The following is a 23,654-nucleotide window of genomic DNA, read 5'->3' on the forward strand; positions in this document are numbered from 1 at the left end:
CTCACAGTTACTCTCTCTGTTCAGTCTGCTGTACATGTGTAAATTCTTCACTGTTGTATGCTTGATTCTAACAGGACACAGTCCTGAAAACTGTAGTTTAATTATTCATCTTAATTCACTGACCTCCACAAGAGAAGAGATAAGCAACTCATACACCCTCTCTGTTTTTAATTGTCCTGGGAATCAATTTGTTACGTAGAGTCATCTATTCATTCACTCTATAGCAGTCTCTTTGAAAAAGGATTTTTTCCATTTGCAGATATCAGGATTCAGCTCATTTAGCAGTAGCTCGTTTCCCCCTGCTCCATGTTATGCCATGGAAATGCTCAAAGGAGAAATGTCAGCACTCATGGGTGCCCACTTCTCTTCAGGGAGACTCCCGGGATCCATAGCAGAAAACAAAAGTTGATGCTTAGGAATTTGATTCCAGGCAACCAACAAGTTAAAAGTCATATAAACAAAGCAGCATAAAATAAGACTGCTGCTTATTCCTATTTTCACTTGAGTTCTTCTTCATATCTGTAGTATTTTACAGTTGACACTAGGAAATTTTACCTAGTTACTGTCAGACCATTTCTCCAATTTGTCAAATTAAAATTTAATTTTAATGATGTCCTCCAAATCACTCACAATACAGTATGAGATGTTCTACAGTGATTAAGTCATTAATTTCTAGTTTATTCAAGACATTAAACATAACATCGAGACATTATACATAATAGCACTTTCTAATTGAGCACTGCACTTAACTAAGAACAGGTTTTGGCCAGCTCTAGAAGGACGAGCCTGGAGGAGTGTTCCTCCAAATTGCAGTCGCCGCAAATAACAGAAAAGCTCACAAAAAGTCTTTGGTTAAAATTTACATTTTTTTTTTCCCCTAAGTCTAGTATTCAGACTAAAGACTAGACTCTATGATCGGTTCTGATGCTGACCTAACTGGGTATTTTTTTGAGATTTTCATTAGTGGCTTTAAGATTTCCTCCCTGCTTTGCACTTTTGGCTTCTGATGTGCAACTCTGTCTGAAATATTCTTTTTATGCCCACTGACTATGATATGTAAATCATCAGTTAACTGCCAAACAGCAACAACTGCTGATAGCCCAGCTCAACATGTCTAGAGACTTTTTTCGCACATTTGTCTTCTGTGAACTGAATCAGAGTAAATTCTGAAACACCACAACTTCCCCTGTGAACAAATAAGATAGCATTGATTATCTTCTACCCTTCTGGACATGGCTGAAAGGCAGGGCTTGCCCACACCTCATTGCATTCCAGTGGCACACCTACACCAGCTTCACAAAGCCCTCCCTATGAATCACACATGCAATTGGCACCTCTCCTCCCACAAGAGAAGCAATATAGTGGGACCCAAGCAGTTACCCGCTCTAATTGCCCATTTCAATAGTTGTGTGATTTGTCACTGCAACTTGGCATAATATCCAGAGTGCATCATCTGACATCAGTTATTTTTCCACATTGACAGCCAAATGGATACTTACATGTATATTGACAGAGAGGGAGGGAGGGAGGGAGGGAGAGATTCAGGCTTCAAAGAGTTAATTTAAAGCAGCTTCTTTGCTGAAGTTTTCCATGTTATCAATCTTCCTTTAGTTTTCTAAGTAGCCTTTTAATCTCTGCATTTCTACTCAAAGATCAAAGCCTTCCTATTTCTTAAACAGCTAACCTTACATTATGGTTAATCTATGAAGCACCAGGTTTTGTAAGAGAGCCATATGTGGAACAATCTGCAGGTTCTTGGGCAGATACCCAAAATGACGACATCTCTAAGGAAGGCTGAACTGACTTTGTGGCTGAACTGACTTCAGGGAAGCTAGGAAAGGTGTTGGGGCAAGCAGGAAAATCTAGCCACTTGTTAAAAAGAGCTTGAACAGGGTTTCATGAGGCGTGTTGGGATGTACAAATTGTGTTGAGATGACTACACAGGAGGAGATACTTTTTTAAGGTTAGCACAGAAACATTTCTCCCCAAAGTCATTTGCTTATGGAAAAAAAGGAGTTACAGCAAAGAGCAGAGATCCCAAGTTGGGGGAGGATAAATTCAGAAATCTGCCTTATTTCAAAAAGCATGAAAACTGTACATCTTTCTGCACTTGAACTATTCATACTCGTTGTATGAGTAATCTTTGCACAGATGTTTCAGAAATACTTTTAGACTGGGTAGGATATGAGTGCAAAAGAATAAAGCTTTTAGCTTGTTTGGTGGCCAAAACAAAGAAAAGCTAAATTTGTCCCTTGATGATTTAACCCAGTCACATACTGGGTTAAAAAATATTTAAAGTGTATTCAGTGTTCCTAGTGCGAAGTATTAGTTCAGTTCCTGCTGAGCAAAACACACCATGCATTAACAGTTAATACCAAAACTAGTACAGCAAACCCTTTAGCATGTGGATAACCAAACTGTTATGTCACTGCTATATCGGATCTAATCTAGAAGCCCTCTTTCTGTATCGTTAAGGCACTGCAGGAGATTTCAGTTGCTCTTGTTTGGTCTTACACAGGTTTTTACCGAAGTGATACACTAAATTTACAGGGCACCTGGAGAAAAGCTGGCACCAGTGCTGATTGGAACTCCTAGGGATCAGAGAAAGCTTCACCCAACAGTGCTGTTGCTGTACACAGTTCAGAAATGTTACAATTCAACATCAAAGGACTGAGCTATTAGGTTGAACATTTTGTTAATAGCATTTTCAGTGCCTTGGGTTTTTTTCCAGATTTCACCAGAGTTAAGCCAGCAAGAAATTCTTGGTTCATTGCTTGCTTTCTCATAGTAATTTGAGAGAGAAACATCTGAATCTAGAAAACAAGAAAATAAAATTTTACTCTTACATGTTCTTTAAGGGTATGATCCAGATCTATTGAATTTAGTGGAAAGACTGTCTTTAAACAGTTTAATTCAAGCTTTTTAAAAGAATTTTTTAAAACATGTTTGTAACAACAGCAAACCAATAAAAAAATTAGGAAGAATGAAGCTCTCTGTTGATGTCAACAGAGGATCTTATGGAACCACCATAAGATCCTTTATAGTCTCCCTACATGTTTATTCATAAAGTACGTGACAGTGGAAACATGCTAGATGACTTCCAAATTTAAAATGGTTAGAGATCCTTCAGGGGGTTCCCAGTTGTTATCTGTACAATCTCACCAAAACAGATGATGTAGTTTCAATAGTAATGGAATTATCAGTTAATAGATTACTATTGGATTGTCAGGACAGCAGGTTATATTCTTCTCGAGAGATAAGGTAAAGTGTATTGTTCAAGAATTTTTCCAATGAAAATGAAAAACATGTAATCTCTATTCCCAAACTGGAAGAAAAAATCCTGCAAAGGCAGCAACTATTATAGTGCACTCATAACATATAAACATTGGACAAAATAGTGCATGAGCCAGAGATGATCAATACAGTAGCCTAAGTAATTGTAAAAGGCTGAATTCCCCATAGTTTCGTTTAAATCTACAATCAGAAACATATTTATCCTGGCTTATCTCCCTTTTCTCATTCTCCATCTTTTTCTCCCCTTTTCTGTCTTATCACTGAAGAAAGTGGTGAAAAGAGAATAGAAGGAGAAGAATACTGGAAATTGTTATTTTAATGCAAAAAAAAAAAGGGTTAAAAGAAGCACAGTGTTTTTAGAGAATCATTTTCTAGGAATCTCTGTTTTAGAAGCAGGTCTGTCACTAGGCAGGCTCTGCACTCAAAGAACTCTGAGACCCTTGGAGAAGCAGCAATACAGAAGTCACTAAGAGAAAGGTTATGTTGATATATGTGCTTATACACATATCGTGTGGTTAGATAAAGACCCTATGTCTTATTTCCAACAGACAGGATAAAATAAAGTTAAAAGAAACATTCCCATAACATTAAGAGTCGTTGCCTTCCTCGTGGAACATCATAACTGATGAAGCAATTAAGTTTGAAACATTTTAAAATACTTTTGGTCAAATGCATTTGTGCTAAATGACTTCACTCTGACAAAGATCTATTCCTACTCATAAAGACAGTACTCATCTGTACTTCATTTTCAAACAGGCTTTTTCAAGAAATGCTTCATACTGCAGAGCACAAGATGATGAATATCGCTTAGAAGTTACCACTCCTTTGCAGAGGGTTGACTTGTTCATGGGCCAGTTCAACAGTGTCCTGTTAACTTCAATATCTGTCTTCACCAAAGAGAACCTTACCATTGCTAATCTGGGAACTTCGGAGGGCCGCTTCATGCAGGTAAGTATTACTATGACAACTTCACAATAAAAAAACATACTGGAGTTTAGCAGGATGGTGAAAAGTGAGGAGCAGTTGAATGCCCAGTTTAACAGGGCATTAGAAAATTGAAATTGCTGAGTAAAATACAGCTTCTGGAATATAAACAAAGAGCCTAATAGAGCATTCGGCCTATTAAGTGTTTACACGGGCTTTGTGGTTTGGAGCAATGGTTTTGGAGCAAATTCTACCATGATCTCCACTTAGTCCAGCTGGCTCAGTTCACAGAGCATTTTTGGTCCATACAAACTAGATTTCTTTCAGAGGAAACTAAACTGAAAGCTCTGTCTTGGATACACATCAAATATGCTCTAACCCCAGTTGGGGCAGAAGGGTCCAAAACAGTGACTGATTCTTCAAATAGCTTCAGATACACACTTCATATGGTCGTTTGGTCTAGAGGATCAGATTAAACCTAGTTCAGTGTAAAATGCCAAGACAGCTTATAATGTAGAAGTAGGAGCTCCAGCATTAGTTGTTTCTATATACTGATCCACTCTTCTGGCACCAAATTACTTGCTTATGTACCCATAGCCTATGACTCACAGCTGTAGAATTGAGATTAGCTCCTCCTCCACCTACTTACAAGTTTCTCTAAGTGCATTTTAGATTTTCAGGCTCTTGCTCATTCCCGTCTCACTCTGTTCTTTTGGACAGCAATTCTTCCGGTTCTTAAACAGGTTTTCCATAATAAATGGTAAATCACCCTCCTAAGAAGTCTGTCTCCCTCCACTGAGTACATAACTAATCTAGACAGGTAGATTATACTACACGACTTCTTTGTAGGTGACTAACAAAATTAATCTAACCCATAGAGCCAACAGTGTTTTAAAAACTTGGCAATCAAAATCAAACATCAGAAGACAAAATATTTTGAAGCACCAAGGGCTCCCTCTGTTCACCCATCTTATTTCAAGCCCTGTCATCTTACAGTGACCAGCTTGGAGAGCTTGGCTTCTCCAGCTGCCACAGAGTCCAGCCTGGATGTGCATCTCAGCCTAGATCCCTCTTGCATCCAAGGACCTGTGTCCTTTTACTCTGCCAGTGTTATTTGTCTTCTGGTGGGCTTCCTGAAGTATTTGCAGTCTTTGGCCCTTCTTGCTCTGTAGGCTACAGAGAGTCACCAAAGTTAGTAGTGTTGTCCCCCAATCATCATTAACTGAAACCTGATGAGAAGGCTGTCATTTGCTGTGTCCTTAAAGTTTTCCCATTTCCCATAACCTTCCATTAGAAAATACTTGGGCACATGTAGCTTCATAGAAACAAGCCTTCCCTTTCTTCTCTCCCTTCCCTTTGTTCTCTGTCCTTACCACATGCAGTAAGTACAGTTACATATTGTCCCCAGTATATGCACCCTTTCTGGACAAAGGTAATACTACACTTCCACTTCTGTCTTCTGCACAGACTGGACGCAGAACCTGCCCCATAATGCAAAATCCGTAGTGCTCCTACAGGGGAGGAGGTCGAAATGATTTACCACAAAGAACAAATGAAAAACTGACGAAAATCATGTTTCTCTTTCCCCCGAAAAGACAGGTATTTAACAAAATGTTCAGTGACAACCCTGCCATTTTTACTGAACTTCCCATGATGACCTTGGTAACTTTAAGATGCAGTCTGTCTTCAGCACAGGAAAGACAAATGCTAAGAGCTACACACTGAGCACAGGACCAACCTACACTCTGTTCTTAAACGTAGATACTGATTCACACAGTGAACATGAGCAATTTATTTAACCTTTCTGAAGCCATTTCCCTATTTACAAACTACAGTTAATAACAACTACTGTCTTGCAGCATTTCTTCTGGGCTGTCACAAAGCTTTTAGGAAGGTTTGGTGAAAAGTGCAAGGCAGCATTATTTTTATTTGTAACATTCTTTAAATTATTCATTCAAGTCCTGCACCACACACTCCATTCAGACATTTGCCCAGCTCAAGGAACAATTAAAATATTTCCAGGATACATTTCCCATTTCAGGTTCAGTTATAGATCAAAAGAAAGGCTATTGTGTAAACTGCACATTGCCATTAGCAGAAATGTTCTCATCATTGAATTAGATTGGCTTGAGCTACAAGGGGAAGTCAGCATTGGCCTCATGCTGTAATAAGTAGGAGCTCTCTCTGAGAGTTTGGTGCAACCAGCAGGAGAATAAGCATACTGACCACCTTTAATGTCACTACCTCCAAATAAAAAGGTTAGTGTTTCTTTTGCCTTTAAATGATCTTGGAACGAATACTAGGTCTGTAGACACAGCTTTTTTTCAGAATTTAATGTTCACTTACATTAAACCTTTTTTTTCTTTTTTTTTTTCACTAATAGTTATCTGGGAAGTGCTTTCAAACATGTTCATTAGCAAATGCCCAACTAAAGCAGATCTGCTGTGTTTCTATGGAAATATAGCTATTAACTGCAATGAGATGGAGATCATTAAAAATTGAGCTATTAAATGACCATTACTGAAGTAAAATAGGTTAAAAAAAAATCAGGATAATCTAACAATGACTTAATTTATCAAAAAGATATCCCCAAACACTTCCCCACATGTTTTAGCAAAGAAATGTAATGATGTTCTCTTTTGTTTCATTCACAAGTCTACTGGCATATTGCAAAGAATCCTCAGTTTTTCACTTATTTTGCACCTTACTTTTGCACCGGCATTTGCACTCAAATTTTTAGCTCTTTGTACGTGCAAATACTGAATTTTCCTGTGCAATCCCCTTGTAACTTGTAGCTATTCAGAGCTGACTGTATCCCTTCAGAGATAGGTATGCTTTCAGAGAAAACCAGTTGCAAAATTCTACCTATCAGGGAACCTGTTTTAAAACTGGTTATATTGTATTAATATCTTGTGAACGTATTTTCATGCCAACTATTTAAAAGCAAAAGAAAAAAATATTCATATGTACGTTTCTAAAATTAGAAAATCAGCTCAGCCCTTCCAGTGAATCCAGTTCATCTTGTATCCTCTTTGAAATACCAAACCTTACCATATTTAGACAATTTAGTTTGTGACATAAATTTCAGCACTAGCAGTCATCTGTGAGATTAAAAGAAGTAGTAGTACAGTACCTCTGTCTTTGGCAACCACACCCTGAAGTACCCAAATATGAAACAGCTTGGTGAAAGTAACGAACATTTAATTCACATATTTGCTGTATTAATTTAGTGTTTCCTGTAATTGTTATGAAGCATTTTGGGGGGGGGGGCGGGGAAAGGTGTTTAAAATAAAGTGATCATGTCACCTAAATTGAACTGAAACTACAGCCTGTGCTGTGGAAGCCAGTAGTTGCAGCAGCAAGTGACTGATACTCAACCTGAGAGAAATTTGTTTGAAAATGTTTCTCATAGTCTTCCATTATACTTGTTTATACTTAATCAGCAGCCAACCACTTGATTCTTTTTTTTCTTTTCTTTTCTTTTCTTTTCTTTTCTTTTCTTTTCTTTTCTTTTCTTTTCTTTTCTTTTCTTTTCTTTTCTTTTCTTTTCTTTTCTTTTCTTTTCTTTTCTTTTCTTTTCTTTTCTCTTTTCTTTTCTTTTCTTTTCTTTTCTTTTCTTTTCTTTTCTTTTCTTTTCTTTTCTTTTCTTTTCTTTTCTTTTCTTTTCTTTTCTTTTCTTTTCTTTTCTTTTCTTTTCTTTTCTCTTTTCCTTTTCTTGCCATCTTTCCACCTCTTTTTGCATTTCTTCTACTCATCACTTTCTGCATTCCTACTGCCCCCTCATCTCTGACTCTATTTCCATGTCCATCCCTTTTTCTCTCTTTATCACACAACTATAGCACAGCGTTGCTGCAAAAGTCAACTGGAGGTTTAACATGTAGTTTCTGAGAGCAAAGTTCTTCTTTCTGTAGATGATGGCTACCTGATTCTGGGGTTTGTTGTATTTAGAGACATATTGCAATGAATAGTTCCTATCTTTACAAGTGATTTCACTGAAGCTTATGGCATTACCCATCAAAACTGTGCTAATGACCCAACTCAAAATATAGCTTGTATTTTGCTTATTTTAAAAAAAGTCATCTGAGGAGCCAATAATATTCAGAATGCAAAAGCAGGTATGTTTTATCCAACCAAGGACTAGTCACCTGTTGTTCTCTGTTTGTGCTTTTAGTTCAATTAAATAGAGTTATTCACTTAAACAGCTCTGGAAAACACTAATACTGAAAGGAAATACAGCCTCCTTCACTAGATGTTTATTTCTTTCAGCCAAAATCTAAAACTAAAATAAAATCGATCTGGATGGTCCAAATACAGAAGATTCATGAGTTCTTTTAAGGAGGATAAATTGGGGCCAGGAGGTGAATTCCAAAGCTCTCCTGGAGAGTAATTGAAGCCCATTCACATACTAAGTATGTTTTGGCTGCATCAGAAATGTTAAATCTGTATTTGGCCACGAAGAGATTGGGGTTTGTATTTTACCAAATATTGTGAAGTTTCTGTTACAAAACAGAGCAGTAATAATTTTTCTAAGACAGCTGACATGCATGAGACGGAAAAGAAAAATGGTTTTACTTCCTTCCTAAGCTGGAGCCTGACAAGAAGCTTTTTTTTACCTCTTCTTTTTTTTTTTTTTTTTCTGTTGAGAAGTTGCAGCTGTTTCGGCCTTTCTTATTGTGCTTGTTTTCAGAGTGTGACTGGGAACATAGGCTGAAAGTACAGCTGTTGGGTGCAAAGTGAATCAGGTATTTCACAGTGGTTATTTAATTAGAAAACAGCACCCAGTCACACTGCTATAGTTGAGGAATCAGATTTTCAGCTGGTGTAAAGCATCCTTACTCTGCTCAAGCCAAAGAAGCTACACTGAGAATATGGCTCACAACTGGAAAAGACACTTTCATTAGCAGCCAGTATTTTGGGAAATTATAGTTTGTCAAAAAAAACCAAACCATGATATATTGAGATAAAATATCTTCTACTTTTGCTCAGTTCCAAAGTGATTTTTTTTTTTTTTCTGCCCAGACCTTAATATTATTTCAGGGAGTGACTTTTGAGTGGTGAAGAAAAGAGCAAAGTTCTTCAGGCAGGGGAAATCTTTCCAATAACTCTGGGAAGAGTGGGATATGGGAAAGCTTTACAAGATGGAAAAGCTTACATTTGGTCTGGCCTTAACAATGAACGAGAGACCAATGCCCTTGATGTATGCAGAGGCTGTTTTTTGGCATAACGCTATGTTTTGAAGCAGAATACTGCATGTGCTCCCTACACTTGAAGCTGGCCTCACCGAGGTAAAGCCCAAGCAAACACACTGGTGTTGGTGACCTTCTTGAGGAAGAAAGGGATAGAGAAGTTTTCACTGTACGTTTTACAACTACTGTGAGCAACCACTCTCTTTAGATGCAATTTTGGCAGCAGGGCCATCTCATCCTTCTGAAATTCAGTGCGCAGTGGGGCAGCACTGGGCTGTGTGTGGAGTGAGGAACTCCCCCATGTGCCCTCTCATCTTCACGGGGCAGTAGGACAGCCATCCTCTTGCTTCTGGAGGTAAGGAAAGGGTCTTCCCATGGGTATACATACACCCTGAGATGCAGTCAGCCACATGCTGGCTGCAGTCCTGTCCAATCTAGCTGGACATGAGCCAGCTCTAGCTGAGAAGCCAAGCATTAGCAAAACATGGTCACGCACTGTCATGTCTGAACAGATTCTGGACTGAAAATGGCTTAGGGCACGAGAACCAAAGCATGATGGCACAGATAGGCCTCATTGGAGTAGAGCATGTCACACAACAGGCCATTCACCCTCTTCAGGGCCTCTCTGCACTTGTTAGACATGAAACAATACAGAATAGTAATAAAACTTCTTCTAGGGACCCATTACATCCCAGTATTTTTAACCAGATTTTCAGCTAAGAAAGGATGTGTGGGATTAGAATAAAGGTTCAAGGAGCAGAGTTCCTATCTCTGGCAGGGGCTAAGACAGATAAAGTAGAAGTATGAGGCAAGTAAAAACACACAGTGATACCTCTCCCGGTACCCTCCTCCTTCTGTCACTCAGTGGCCCAGAGATTCCCTGAGCTAGAAATTGCAGCCATATCTGGCATTTAGTAGTCCTTTATGGACTTCTTTTCCATCAATTTTGCTTATTGTTTTTCGAAATTATTTGTTGTTTTGTCCTGCGTGGTATGAGACAATGACTTCCATAATTTCATTCTGCTTTGAATGATGAAGAGCTTTCTTTGGGGTTTCCTTAACCTGCTGCCTTATCATTTAATTTGGTGCCCCTGATTCTGTCTGATGAGGAATAGGGATGGAGCTCTCATAGATCAATGGTTTGGGAAGTTTTCACACTCTGAGCATGAGCCTGTTGGCTTTCACATCCAAGTAGACAGAACACTTGATAGTCACACTCATTTCACAGGAATACTCATGATTAAAAACAAACACCAACACCAACACCAAACTTTAGCACACATCTCATTTCCCTGGAAAGAGAGAAATTAGCATGTGTCACAGCTGCTTTCATAGATTACATGCCAGGGAACATAATGCATGCTACAGAAATTAGTATAGACAAAAATAATCACATCTGCTTTTTATTTGTAACTGCAGTCAAGGCTTGGAAAAATTTGTCCCAGAATTCAGCAAGAAGAGAGCCAAGCCTTCAGCATTTCTCTTCTCTTGCAAACAGCAAAGTGGCAAGGCCTCGCCACTCCAAGAATTGAGGCTCAAAACTATGGTGCCTATCAGCAAAATGAGTTGATGCAAAGAAATACAGAGCTTTGCATCTTTCAGCATGGTCATTCAAATCCAGTTTATACCATAGTATACTGGAAGCCAATCCCATCTTTGAATTGATCAAACTTCATTTGATCTAGTTCCTGTCCCACTAGACAAAGGTAGTTGTAGCAAAACCCATCAGTGCAAGTGGCAAGCCACATTGGAAGCAAGTACGAGGAGGTCAAGAAATACTTGAGCATAAACCTTAAACCTTACAGAGCCAGGACGAAAGAGGGATAGGATGTCCATGGAGTCATTGCAAAGGTTGTCCTCAGTGCCCGCTTCTGTCCTGCCTCTGGTCCAGCAATTCACCTGGCTTTTCAGTGCTGGCAGTCTGACCTATTTAAGGCTAAATGCAAACTATGCAGATGTGCATTTGTAGGAATGTGAATAGTTGCAGTCCTTCCCACTTTATCATTTTTAACCCAACAGAAAACTGTGGCATGCTCTTGATAAGTAACATTTTCATATCTATAGCTCAGCTTTTAACAGTTTTATAATAGCAGTTCTTTCTGTGGTAAAGAAGGTATCTTGATGCTCCAAGAAAAAAGTATCACATAGTGCATAATGCAAAATCCATATAGTCAAATTAAAATCAACACCTGGTGCCAAATAACTGTTTTGAGAGCACACGTGTTTTAATATTCAGTTTGAGTAGAAAAGCTTACACTCTTCAGAGGAGATCCATTATACTCTCCATGGATTAGAATGATATACAGCATTTAGAGAGCTACATATGTGCCCTTTGCAAGGCTATGCTGCATATCCCAGGGCATTTGAGGCGTTACACAATAAAGTTAACCCTGAGCCTGTCTCTGCTGGGTAATGGCCTACACCTGCCAGACATCTAGGGAAAAAATAACAATATGATACTTAGGATTGCTTTTAGAAGGCCTCTCATTTTTGCAGAAGATATTTCAACATGTAGACAGTAACATTTGTAATTCAATCCTGCTGACTAGCAGAACTGAGCATCGGAATGATTTTTAAAAGAAACTGTTGCATGCTGTTTTTCAACTCACTCAAGTTATTACAGTCTTAATTTGGCATATTATGCATAAGCAAACGTAGAGTCAAGTCTTCTTACTTAATATTAATACTAGCTGATGGCAATGAAAGAATATTTAAATGAATTATTTTAATGTTCATGGACATAAGTGATCACTGACTTCCAGTATAAAGGATATATTAATTAGTATATTCATTCGTTAATTAACTGTTGGCTGTTACCTTCATGGAAGTACTTTGAGATATGCTGAAAGACCACATACTTGTTTGTTTTTCTCTTAGAGGGACACAAATACTGTGTTTGCTTTGAAAAGGATTTCTGGGATTGTAGTTACTAATAATGAATGTGATTCTTGAAAGGGTTATTTGTAGGAACATCAGAAGAGCCACATGGGTCTAAACGAAGGGTCCATCTAGTTCAGTCTGCCACAGTGGTGACAAGTGGATACCTAGGGACCTAGGCAACATACATAATACCTTTTGCTTCAAGCCTCTAACTATTTGCCATTCTGGGGATTTCCTAGCTATTGGGTTTTGTCTGTTCAGCTCTTTCCATGTACGTGTGGAGTTTCCCTTTGAACGTGTATTCCTCTTGCATTCACATCCTTCAGCAAGGAATCCCACAGGTCATCACATATTGCTAGGAAGTCTTACTCTTTTGTTTGCTTTGAGCCTGACTCTCACTTTTGTCTTTTGATGGTGTTTAGTGCTTTTATTAGAAGAGAGTAAATGGTCAGTCTGTACCCACTCATGATTCTGTATACCTTTTTCATAGCGTTTCCACACCTACCCTACTCAGTCATTGTTCATTACGGGCTTTCAATCATCTTTGTTACCCTTCTCTTAACCTTTTCCCATTTTAACATACTTTTTGTCATGAGGCAGTCAGAACTGCACAGAAAATTCAAGGTTTGGGCAAACCATGATTTGTATGACATCAGGATGTTTTCTGATTTGTTCTCTTTTTCTGATAATTCCTAAGTTTTTGTTTGGTTTTTTTGACTGTTGCTGAGCAGTGAGATTATGTTTTCATGGAACTATCTATCATATACTGCTTGAAATTAATCTTCTTTGTTGTATTTCACCTGCCATTTTATTGCCTTGACATGCTGTCTTGTAAAGTCCTTCTGCCATCCTTCATAGTCTGTCCTCATCCTTATCACCTTGAATACCTTCAGATCATCAGAAAACTTTGTCACCAGACCGCTCAACCACTTTTCCAACTCATTTGTGGATATGTTGAACACTATGGATCCCAGCACAGACACCTTGCAGAACAGCTCTGGTGACTTCTCACTATTGCAAGGACTGAGCATTTACTGCTAACGTCTGTTTGTTCTCTTTTAGTCAATCATTTATCTGTGAAGGACCTTCCCTTTCTCCTAACTGCTTGAGTGCAGGCACATAGATATACTTTCATTTCTCATGCTCTGGAGAAATGCTTGATTATTAAATTAATTATTAAAATATAAAAAAACCCCAACACCACTCCCCCCAAAAAAAACCCCAAACCAAACCAGAACTTTATAGTCTTCGTAAAGAGAAATCCTTCTGTAGTACTGAACCATTTGCACGGTAGAAGTAGCCCCTGTAAGGTGGTGTGTCCACAGTAGATCAAAGCCACGCTGTACGCATACCAGCCCAGTCCCAAACAATAAAAATCAGAGGTTTCTGAGAAAGACACTGGAGTCCTAAGTAGCCTCTTCTTCCTGCTGTAGAATCTGTCTTCAAATTGCCTTTACCTTCAGGATTATGTTGGATAAAGGTAAGATAGAATTTCAAGGACTGGGCTGCTGCATGCAAAAACCACACAGTTATATAGCCCAAAAAGAGCATTTTTGCATCTAGTATCTGTTACGGCAGCACTGTAGGCTGGTAGGTTAGTTCTAAGCAAACTCCAAACTTTTATTCCATAGTCCCAAATGAGTTAGGAACTGTAATTTGAGCTCCCTGTATGTCATGAGGTCAAAGTCTATTCACTTGGGCTTTGAGCAGGTGATTTAACTATCAGCCTCAGTAAAATAAAGGTCAGTCAGTGTTTAAAGTACCGGATAATTTTTCCAAGATTGTAGAGATGGGATCCAAATTTTCATGTGTTGCTCTGAGGTTGCAACACAGATGTGCTTAAAGGGTTAACACTGTGGCTCAATCAGAAAGAATGCTTGGCAATAAGAGGAAGCCTGGATTAATGATAGAAAAGAATTCTTAGCATTTTATAGCAGTGGGTATTCGAGATGAGACATGGCTAATGATCAACTAAAAAGGTATTTGCAGCTGTGGTGCTACCTCTCCCCATAATGCCAACATTAATCAAGCTTTTTCATGCAGCTTTACAGTCCATTCTATTTTTCATTGTCCTGAATATAAAAACAGAGCTCATGCCCTAATACTCTGAGTCAGAGACCATACTTCTGCATCACCAAAAATGATCAGACCTTATTGATTTCTAAAAGCTGCACTTTCTGTACTGTGAAACAAACCCATAGCAAAGTCTTTAACAAAGCCAGTTTCATTTTAAAGAAAAAAAAGCCTCTTGTAACCCCAAACTGTAAATACCTCTGGGATATGAAGCACTTATTGCCATGAATTAACTGCTCATATATTTTATTTAAGTCTTGAATTACAACAAAACATCAGCTGTAATTACAGCATCTCTAAGACTAGTTTTGGAGTCAGCCATCTTGTTGAAAGACCTTGGCAATGCGAAAAGCCAGTGAAATCGTGTAAGTCAATGTCCTAGCTGTTCTGATGCTGCCTTCAAAGTCAGAAGAAAAGCTTCATTATAGTGAAAAATTAAACATTTGACATACAAGTTATTTCCAGAATGGCTTCAATCTTTTTAAATAATGAACTCCATTGAATCTCAACTTCTCAGCAAATGTTGATTATCTAAATTCCTTAAGTAAACTACACGTGATGCAGCTTTTGAAACATGAACATGATCTTCCCTCATGTAAACAATCCTCTGCCTTTGTTGCCTGATGCTATCGCATTTGGGCGCACATCCCTCTGGATTGCAGGCCCGAGCCTATAAAATCTCGCTATCGAATATCCACCCCAATCTGCAGATGCTTTATGCCTCTGCTTAACAGCCATGACTCATCCCATTAAAGTCAACAAAGTTACAGTAGTAAAGTTAAGCGTGTGTTTGCAGGAATAGGCCCAAATTCTCAGAAGTATTTAGGTAACTTAAGATGCAGAGACATGACTAGTGGGGGAATTTCATACTGGTGTGACTAATCTACCTAAGATCTTCTAAAGTCAAGAGAAAGAGAGAGAGAGAGAGAAAGAACTCTTGCTCCTGAAAGGGGCTTCAGGACAACTAAATTAGGCTCCTGTTTTGGAGCATCTTCCAAAGAAGCCTCCAGGTCTCCCTGTCATTTAAAAAGTGCTTTGAGTGCTCTGTCCTGGAGACCCAGCTCCTGCAGAAATCAGCAGGAGCCAGACCTCAAGGTGCCTAGCCACATCTTGCAAGGAGCTTGTCTGCAGCAATAGCCACCTCGCCAGCTCTGGGAATCAAGTTCCGTGCGCTTGTGGTTCTGTAGCACTGCTCACAGTGACGACCTGTGCCTGACATTGCTTTGCACACTGATGGCCCCACGTACATCAAGACCAGATACTGTTGACACAGGGTAAAGTTTACCTTTCAAAATGAAGGACCAAAGTGAAAATAAATGGAAATATCTTTGACTTTTGAAGGCCTGGACTTGTAGATAAAATTCTCCTTTCTTAAGTGTACAGGACTGACTAAATGACACATCTTCATTTTTTATGGTTGATTTATAAATACTTGAAATTAAAGGACTAGAAAACATTCAATGACTCCTTCATATTTTAATAAATACGATGTATTTTGAGGATCCTCCAACAGCCATGATTTTGCTGTGTTAAATAAAGTATATTTTATAGCGTTTTAATCAGATCATGATGGAACATTATGCAAAATATTATGCAATGTAATGCAAAGTAATTAATGCAAGCAGAGAAGTGGTAGGAACGTGAGACTGCTGAGCGGCATGCATTTGTGTCACACACTGCCTGCTGATTTTCCCAATTTCTTTCTTTCTCAGATAGTGGTTTCCCGCTCAGAACCCACAGCTCCACATGTCAGCTTTCAGCTAGACTCCCACCCCATCTCTCCCCAGGTTGTTGTGGAGAATTCATTAGCAGATGATGGCTATACCCTGGTAGTGACTGGAAAAAAGGTGAGTGGTTCATAATCTAATCCTTCTGTGCACTGTGTAAGCCTGCCTTCAGAGCAGCAACTTTCAGTAAGAGCAACTATTCACACTGCTGCTTTATGCTCTGCATCCTCACAGCCTTGCCATTCCCTTGGGAACATTGGAGGGGCAAGTTTCCTCCAAGATATTTTTTTTCCCCCTACTAAACAAACTGAGCCTAATATTGAGAAATGTTTAAATAATGTAAGAGCTGTGATATAAACCAACAGAAGCCAGGAAATGCAGATTTTAAGGCTAAAACCCTGTCCTTAATTCAAGTGCTTGCACAGAAAAACACACAATAGCTTAAGAAAAGAATGGTGCTCAGTTTCCTGGCTTTTGTTGGTTTGTGTCATAACATTATAACTTTTTAAGGAGAAGTGTGCACACAAGAGTTACGTGGGTGTATTTAAAATTGGGAGTCAGTGTTCATAGTAAGGTTTCAAACTTACTTTAGCATGTAGTCTACAAAAGATTAATAAAAGATGAAGAGCTGTCATAAATATGCTATTGTCTTAAGTAGATATGCATTGTAGAATAGGTTTAAGACATCAGCAGATAATATTACAGATAATCCTAAACCATAATCGTAAGCAATAATTTGACCCCTTGAGTTCTATGAGAATTTACAGCAATACATCAGCCATTGGTAAAGATAGTTATTAATCATTTGCTAGAAATGTATGGGATATTTATAAGAATAATCTTCAAGGAAATGTCCCAAATAAGTTTAAGGAAAGTACTGAAGGGTAAAGAAGTATGATGAACTTATATAGTAATGTAATTATATACTAATTTTAATATTTTTACTAAAAAAAATTCTTATACATTTAGAGGGTCTATTATCATAACTATCCTGATAGTTTAAATAATATAAATTTTAGTTCATATTTTAGCTATAGTATAGGTTTTTTGATGGGAGGTGTTAAAAAACAAGTACGTGGGCAGTCACATGCTGTAAGTGTGTCACAGATATTAATACAGCCTTGCCAAAGTTGAAATAGCCATCATGCCTATTTTTACAAACGTATGAACTAAGACATACTGAGATACACTGTTTTTTCCAAGAACTAGTGCAGAACTGGGATGAGCACACTGCTGTTTTCTTTTTCCATCAGCAAAAAATGCTATCTTGCTGTAAACACCAGATGCTGGTAGTAACTGTATATAACATTAAGATGCCTTTAGGGTTTCTCCCAAGCGAATTTAAAATCATGTCAGTTAAATTACTTATAAGATCCTATAATTACTGCGCTAAAGAGAAGTCGAACCGCAGCTTGCACATCTGAAATCTGAATAACAGCACAGCGCATTGCATAAATAGCGACTCTCCTTGCCACTTCGTGTATGTATTAAAAGGATCTGTGCATCATGTCTTTCCCTTGCCAGATAACGAAGATCCCGCTGAAGGGGCCGGGCTGCCATCACTTCAGGTCCTGCAGCCAGTGCCTGCTGGCACCTCCCTTCATGCAGTGTGGCTGGTGCGGCCAGCAGTGCCTCAGGTCTCCAGAGTGCCCCGGCAGCACCTGGACCCAGGAGACCTGCTTGCCTAGGGTTTATGAGGTAAAACGGTGGATGTTTCATATTTATCTCTGAGGGAAGAACATGCCCTGCACCCTGCGGACATTTTCTGTTTATTTTTATGCAATTATGATAAATGAAGCATCGACTCTCCTTCACTTCCCCTCAGCCTCAGTGTCCATAAAGCCTCTGGCTGGATGCACGTGCTCTCCCTGAATGCTGTGGGCTAGGTGCTCGTGGTGGACAGATCTGTCTGATCATCCCGGCTTGACTCGGGAGGGCCTCAGCTCTGCAAAGCACTTGTGGTGGGGAAACAGCATGGGACTGAGCCAGCCTGGCAGGGGTCTGACAGGAAAGGCCAGTCACAAAAAGGAGCACCCTTCCTCTCAGACCCCTCTCAAAGGGAGGAGGTGGAGAAAAACACTTCCAGTCCACAGCTGCCACAGCCTGACCCAGCACAGGAGGTCTCCAGCCACGGCTCCTCATCCATCCCCATGCTGGCTCCAGCATTGGAGCAATGGCCAGTGTTTGGTGTTTCCCTGTGGGGGAAACTCCCTCTCTCCCCTACCTAAGCACTGCAACAGAGCTGTCAACCAAAACACCACCCTGGGGGAGATGTATTTTTCCTAATGTTCCTCCCTGGCTCCTTGTTCCCATGGGTCCACTCACCACTGAGGGGGACAACCCTGTAGCTGCACCCCTCCCTGGGACAGGGGACAGCCAGAGGCTGCTGCCAGCCGGCCAGAGCCCGTCAAGGGTGTGCAAGAACGAAACCACACGGACAATCAGAGAGACGCACTGGCACGTTTCTGTTTTAATTTAGCTATGGTTAACGCAGGATTCATACTGGCTGGCTGTACGTGTAACCAAATCATCCTGTGTGAAGTGTGACATAACTGTGAAGGTGGAGGTTTATAGGGCAGTTAACAGACTAGAAAACTGAGGGAAGGACAAGAATAAAACTTTCTGGTAGGACTTATACCCAGTTACTTTTGTTAATGCATTTAAACTACATTTTCCCCTATGGGCATACAGCTTATAAACAGAGATGAAAATTTCACATGCTAAACTCTTAGAGAGAAAGGAAGACAAAAGGGGTTTTTAAATAAATAATGCATTTCTTTCAACCAGGCAGATGATTTCATGTACAACAACTTTTTAAAGAGTAGACAGGCAAAACTGCTAATAATCTAGAAACAAATCTAGAAACACATGTTTACAGGGGGTTTTTTTCTTTTCCATGTTCACCTCTCAGATACAAGATTTAGGACTAACACAGGCAAAATTCAATGAACAAACAAAGAAGCATTGTAAGAATCAAACCCAAAATGGATGGAAAGGCTGCGGAGGGAGGTGTTTGCCATGCCTTCTATTGCCATTTACCTTTGGGCAAAAGAAGTGTAAAAAAATTGCTAATGCAGAATGTTAACAGTTTACTTTCCCTTTATACAAGAACACATTTATTTCAAAAAGGCTGTATTAGATGATCAAATAGTCCTTTCTGGCCTTAGTTTGTATGTGACTATGAATCACCAGTTCAGGGGGTTACACTGAGAATTAGTCCTGATGATACATTTTTATATACCTCTGCCGGCCCAAGCTACTCACCTATTCTGCAGAGATTGTTTTGTCTTTCCTAGAGCTCAAGCACAAGTAGCATCCCTTAATGCTTTTTTTCTTGGCAAAACTTTCCAGCAGTGGCTGTATGTTGCCATGCCTTCAAAAAGATTTCTAAAGCTCTGAACTGCTTAGTTTCTGATTTTCAGAGGTGCTGAGCTCATATAGCCCTCTTTAATTTCAATTATGATAGTGTGCACTCAGCAGTTTTAAGAACCAAGCGCCTGGAACCCATGCAGAGATGCTTAGACCGAGAGGTGTGTCCCCAAGGCCACCTCTGTAGTCCCTATGAAGTGGCTGGGAGGACTCATCCAGGGGAGCACGCCTCGGACGTGGGGCAGTGGGAGCAGACGTGGGGCTGGCTGGGCGCTCCCCTTTCCCACGTGGCTCAGCCCTGCCTGCTCAGCACAAGCCCAGTCTAGCCCTGTAATGAATATGGATCTGTGGCACTGATGGATCTTAAAGTGAATCTCAAATTACAGCATGCCCACATTGGTAGAAGTTGCTTCTAGAAGGATTGTAAGGTAAAAAAATGCAGCTGAGTACTTAAATCCCTTTGGATTGCTAGCTGTTAAGACAGATTTTGTGCTCTACTGGACCATGACATTTAACATGATTACTGAAAAAAATACAAAACAGATTATTCATCATCTTCTGATCTGTCTTTAAACCCATATGCATAAAATATGAGAAACAAGCTTTTTTTGTTCCTAACAAAAAGAGGATGACCTGCTTTGTATAGTATCTGAAATTCAGTCCAAACTCCCTCCTAATATTTTGCAGCTTTCCAAGGGACAGATTGCTTGAGACATGTCATACGATTGCTTTAACCTGAGGGGAACAGAGAGCTTCTCCGAGGGTCTGGTCCAGTGGACGTTAGCTAGCTAAGTCTTCAGCAAAGTTTTCCCAGGTTATTACGCAGAGGAGTGGTGCGCAATGGAAGATATAATACGAGATTTTCCTCTCAGGAGGGATGGCAGAGAAGAAACCCAGAGTTGTCCCTTTGTCTCTCTGCCCTGCTTTAAGCACTTTTCCTTGGAGCTGTGGGTGGCAGGGAGCAGCCCCGCACCCCAGCCCTGTGGGGAGCGCAGAGCTCCAACTCTGCCTGGGCATCCGCCCTGCTACAGACAGCGCAGCGGGGCTGGCACCGGGACACATTCCCACCACAGCCCGGCTTCCACCCCACACCTCAGCACTGTACCCCCACTCCCATCCACCACCTCTGCCAACAGCGAGGAGTGTTTTGTCAGGACAAGTGGTGCTAGAGGAAAGTTGGGGGACTCAAGGGAGTCTCCTCGGAGATCACTTGCTGCTGGAACAAATTGCAGGTGTCTGTGTGCAGCGTTTAGGTCGCGCTGAAAGGTGAATGGTGTAAAAGAAGAAATAAATTGGTCTACCTTTTGATTCTTTGTTGTGGTTAAAAACCTGACATGGTTTCTTGTTGTTTTTAAAGTGAGTCATTTTAGCTGGCTTTTGTCTCAGATGTATCAAGAACATCGGGCTTTCTGCTGCCAGTTTAGAATCGAGGTTTTGCTGGAAATTTCACATGTGGCCTGTACATGTTCTTGCCTCTTAATTAAAATGAATGGGCTGTTGAAACTTTAATAAATAGATACTTTCTTCCAACAATTTATAAAGTATGTGAGCGGATATTAGCATAATGGCTGTCAACATAAACAAAAGGAAAACACAGTGCTTTAAATTTTTCAAAAAAGAAAAACTTAACTTTCTCTCCCTTAACCCAAAAAAGTCCAGAGAGCATCAGGGACAAGCAGAATGGCAGGCCTTGCAGCAGGACTTGCTCCATGTTATCAGTGGAGTTTCCTTGCTATAGAGAACTTTTGAATCCTGAATTTCATAGCATTTGTAACTGATTTGGGTTTTGCTTACTTTCTGTTACTACTTGCGCAATGTAGGCACACAGAATATGCCTATGTATATCTCAGTTCAAAGTCCAGGAGGTTTACTATTCATTCCTGTCGACTCTCCCATGAACAAGTCTGGGAAACCACATTTGACTTTCAGAGGTTTTGTCATACAGAACAAATGGAAGAAAAATAAAGATACCGATAAAAACACTGGGGGAATTTGTGCAGATCTTAAATACAAAAGTTTAAGTTTTGGTTTATTTTTTCTCTCTGTTTAGAGGTCTTGCCTCCTAAATTTGCTGGCAGAATGTAGTAAATTCTTTTACTCTCCCTCAATTAAGGCACATGGGCTGCTGTCACAAGTCTCTTTTGGCAGATAAGATCAATCAAAACCAGTTAAGTGCCTTTGGTTTTTATTCTGTATGGCTCTGTGAAGCCTGATTTTAATGCCCTTATTTTGCTAATTTATGGATTTCAGACTCTTCAAATGCCACACGTCAGTCCATTATTGTACAAAACATCGAGACATCCTGTACCCCCACAGAGCAATTTCAGTTTCTCTTAGAGTTTTGTTACTCCAAAAATAGGTACTATGCTGAGATACTAAGTAGAGTGGAACACTAGGATCTGAAGTCAATCCAGATTTTGAAGAAAAAACGCAAAGAAATAAGGGAAAGTTAAACATGGGAATAGCGCAGACTCCACAGGGTACAGTACTGCTCCACGCTCTTAGCTGCAGTGTTGTGTTGGGGCTGTGTGAGCATCACTCCTTATTTATGGGATTTGTGCAAGGTACTGTTCCTGCATAGGTTCCCTCTTCTTTGCTCATTGAGAGCTGATTCAAAGCTCATTAAAACAGGAAAGATTCCTGCTGGCTTCAGTGCATTTTAGATCAGACTCTTTGTCTGGTTTTTAATGGGAGCAGTAAATTTCCCCATATAGAATATATGGCATAATTCTTTTGAAGTATTTTTCAGCTGCCTTTCTATCTACAGTAGTTCATTTGTGAGTCTTGAAGTATAGCTGCAAGACAGTTGAAAAGAAATGTGCTGTCTTACTGGATTTCCAGATGAAATAATAGCCAAGTATCTCTCAAACACTTTCCTTTCAGCTTGAAAATTAAGTCGGGTCCTTTGAAAGGCACAGCTGTATTGCATTTTAGGGACAAAAATTACTATCACTAAAGCATTAAGTCTAAGACATTTAGGCACTATGACCACAAGTATAAATTCAGTCTTTCATTCTCTCTTGTTTGTACAGTGGTACTGGTATGTTTGCAAAATTATGCAGTATTGGTAAAAGTCCCCATAAACACTGAATCAATATCTTTTTCTTTTTTTTTTACTGGCAGTACTGACCAGTACTTCTACTGAGTTTTGTAAGACTTCTATAGTGTTCCTACATTTTTCCCACCATTGTTACATTTTACAGGACAATTTACAATATACAGAAAAAAAAAAGCGCATTTCCTTTGTAGATTGTCTCTGTGTTTCTGAGGGGTAGTTTATTTTTAACTCAGAATTAGAGGCAACCAAATGTAAAAGATTTAAGGACAGAATAGCAGAAGTCACGTTAACTTTATCACAGCCAACGCAATATCGGATTATGGTGTCTTTGAAGCTACTTCATTCTGAACCTCACTTTCATCAAGCTGACAAAAAATGGTCATTTTGGGGCTCTTTTGTGTTCGGCATTCAGCTTCTAACAAAATAAGGACATTGTATGTTTAACATACCAGAAATAAGATGTGGAAGACAAGAACGGCAGGATTTAAAAGGCTATTACAATGCACAGCTTGTTCAGTGCCCCTAAACACTATCCTTCAAAGCTTTCTAGTATAGGTTTTGTTATTTATTGCTACTGTCAGAGAAAGCTCATAATGTGACAAATGAAAGGTGAAGAACAATTAAGATGAATGGCAGGACATAGTCTACCAGAAGAAATGCTTTTCTAAAATTATTCCTTTGCACATTCTTTAGCTCCATTTGAAGTTCAAGAAAACCTGATGTAACTAACACAATATTTTTTTAACAGATTCTCCCGAGCAGCGCTCCCTTAGAAGGAGGGACAAAACTGACACTGTGTGGATGGGACTTTGGACTCAGCAAAAATAATAGACTTGAATTAAAATATACAGTAGTCCATATCGGAGGACAAATTTGTGCTCTGGAAGCAAAATCTAGCAACAAAAACAAGTAAGAAACCTCAAATATGAATTTCCCTTTATACAGATGTTCTTTATGTGGTATGGATTTTTTTATGATATAAACATTCAGTCTATAAGTGTCATCTCCGATTCTGAAATTTCAAACATGAAACAATCCCTTGGTTTGATAAGCTGCCCCAAGAAAGAAGTGCTCAAAATGGAGATGAAGTAAATCTGGTTAATGCCTATGTCTCCTGCAGCAGCTTTTTCTGGTTTGTCTGCA

At 39.5% G+C, this 23,654-nt stretch overlaps 1 protein-coding gene across 1 annotated transcript in view; it reads left to right on the forward strand.

The window, feature by feature from the left end:
* Positions 1–23,654, forward strand: part of MET (MET proto-oncogene, receptor tyrosine kinase) — a 72,581-nt gene that overhangs the window by 11,112 nt on the left and 37,815 nt on the right. Inside the window, exons 2-5 of the mRNA XM_074827546.1 lie at positions 4,051–4,242; positions 16,070–16,204; positions 17,609–17,782; positions 23,260–23,420. Of these exons, the coding sequence (XP_074683647.1) occupies positions 4,051–4,242; positions 16,070–16,204; positions 17,609–17,782; positions 23,260–23,420 (662 nt within the window). The remainder of the gene's footprint in view (positions 1–4,050; positions 4,243–16,069; positions 16,205–17,608; positions 17,783–23,259; positions 23,421–23,654) is intronic.

The sequence above is a fragment of the Strix aluco genome, chromosome 5 (assembly GCF_031877795.1).
Source record: "Strix aluco isolate bStrAlu1 chromosome 5, bStrAlu1.hap1, whole genome shotgun sequence".
NCBI classification, from domain to species: Eukaryota; Metazoa; Chordata; class Aves; order Strigiformes; family Strigidae; genus Strix; species Strix aluco.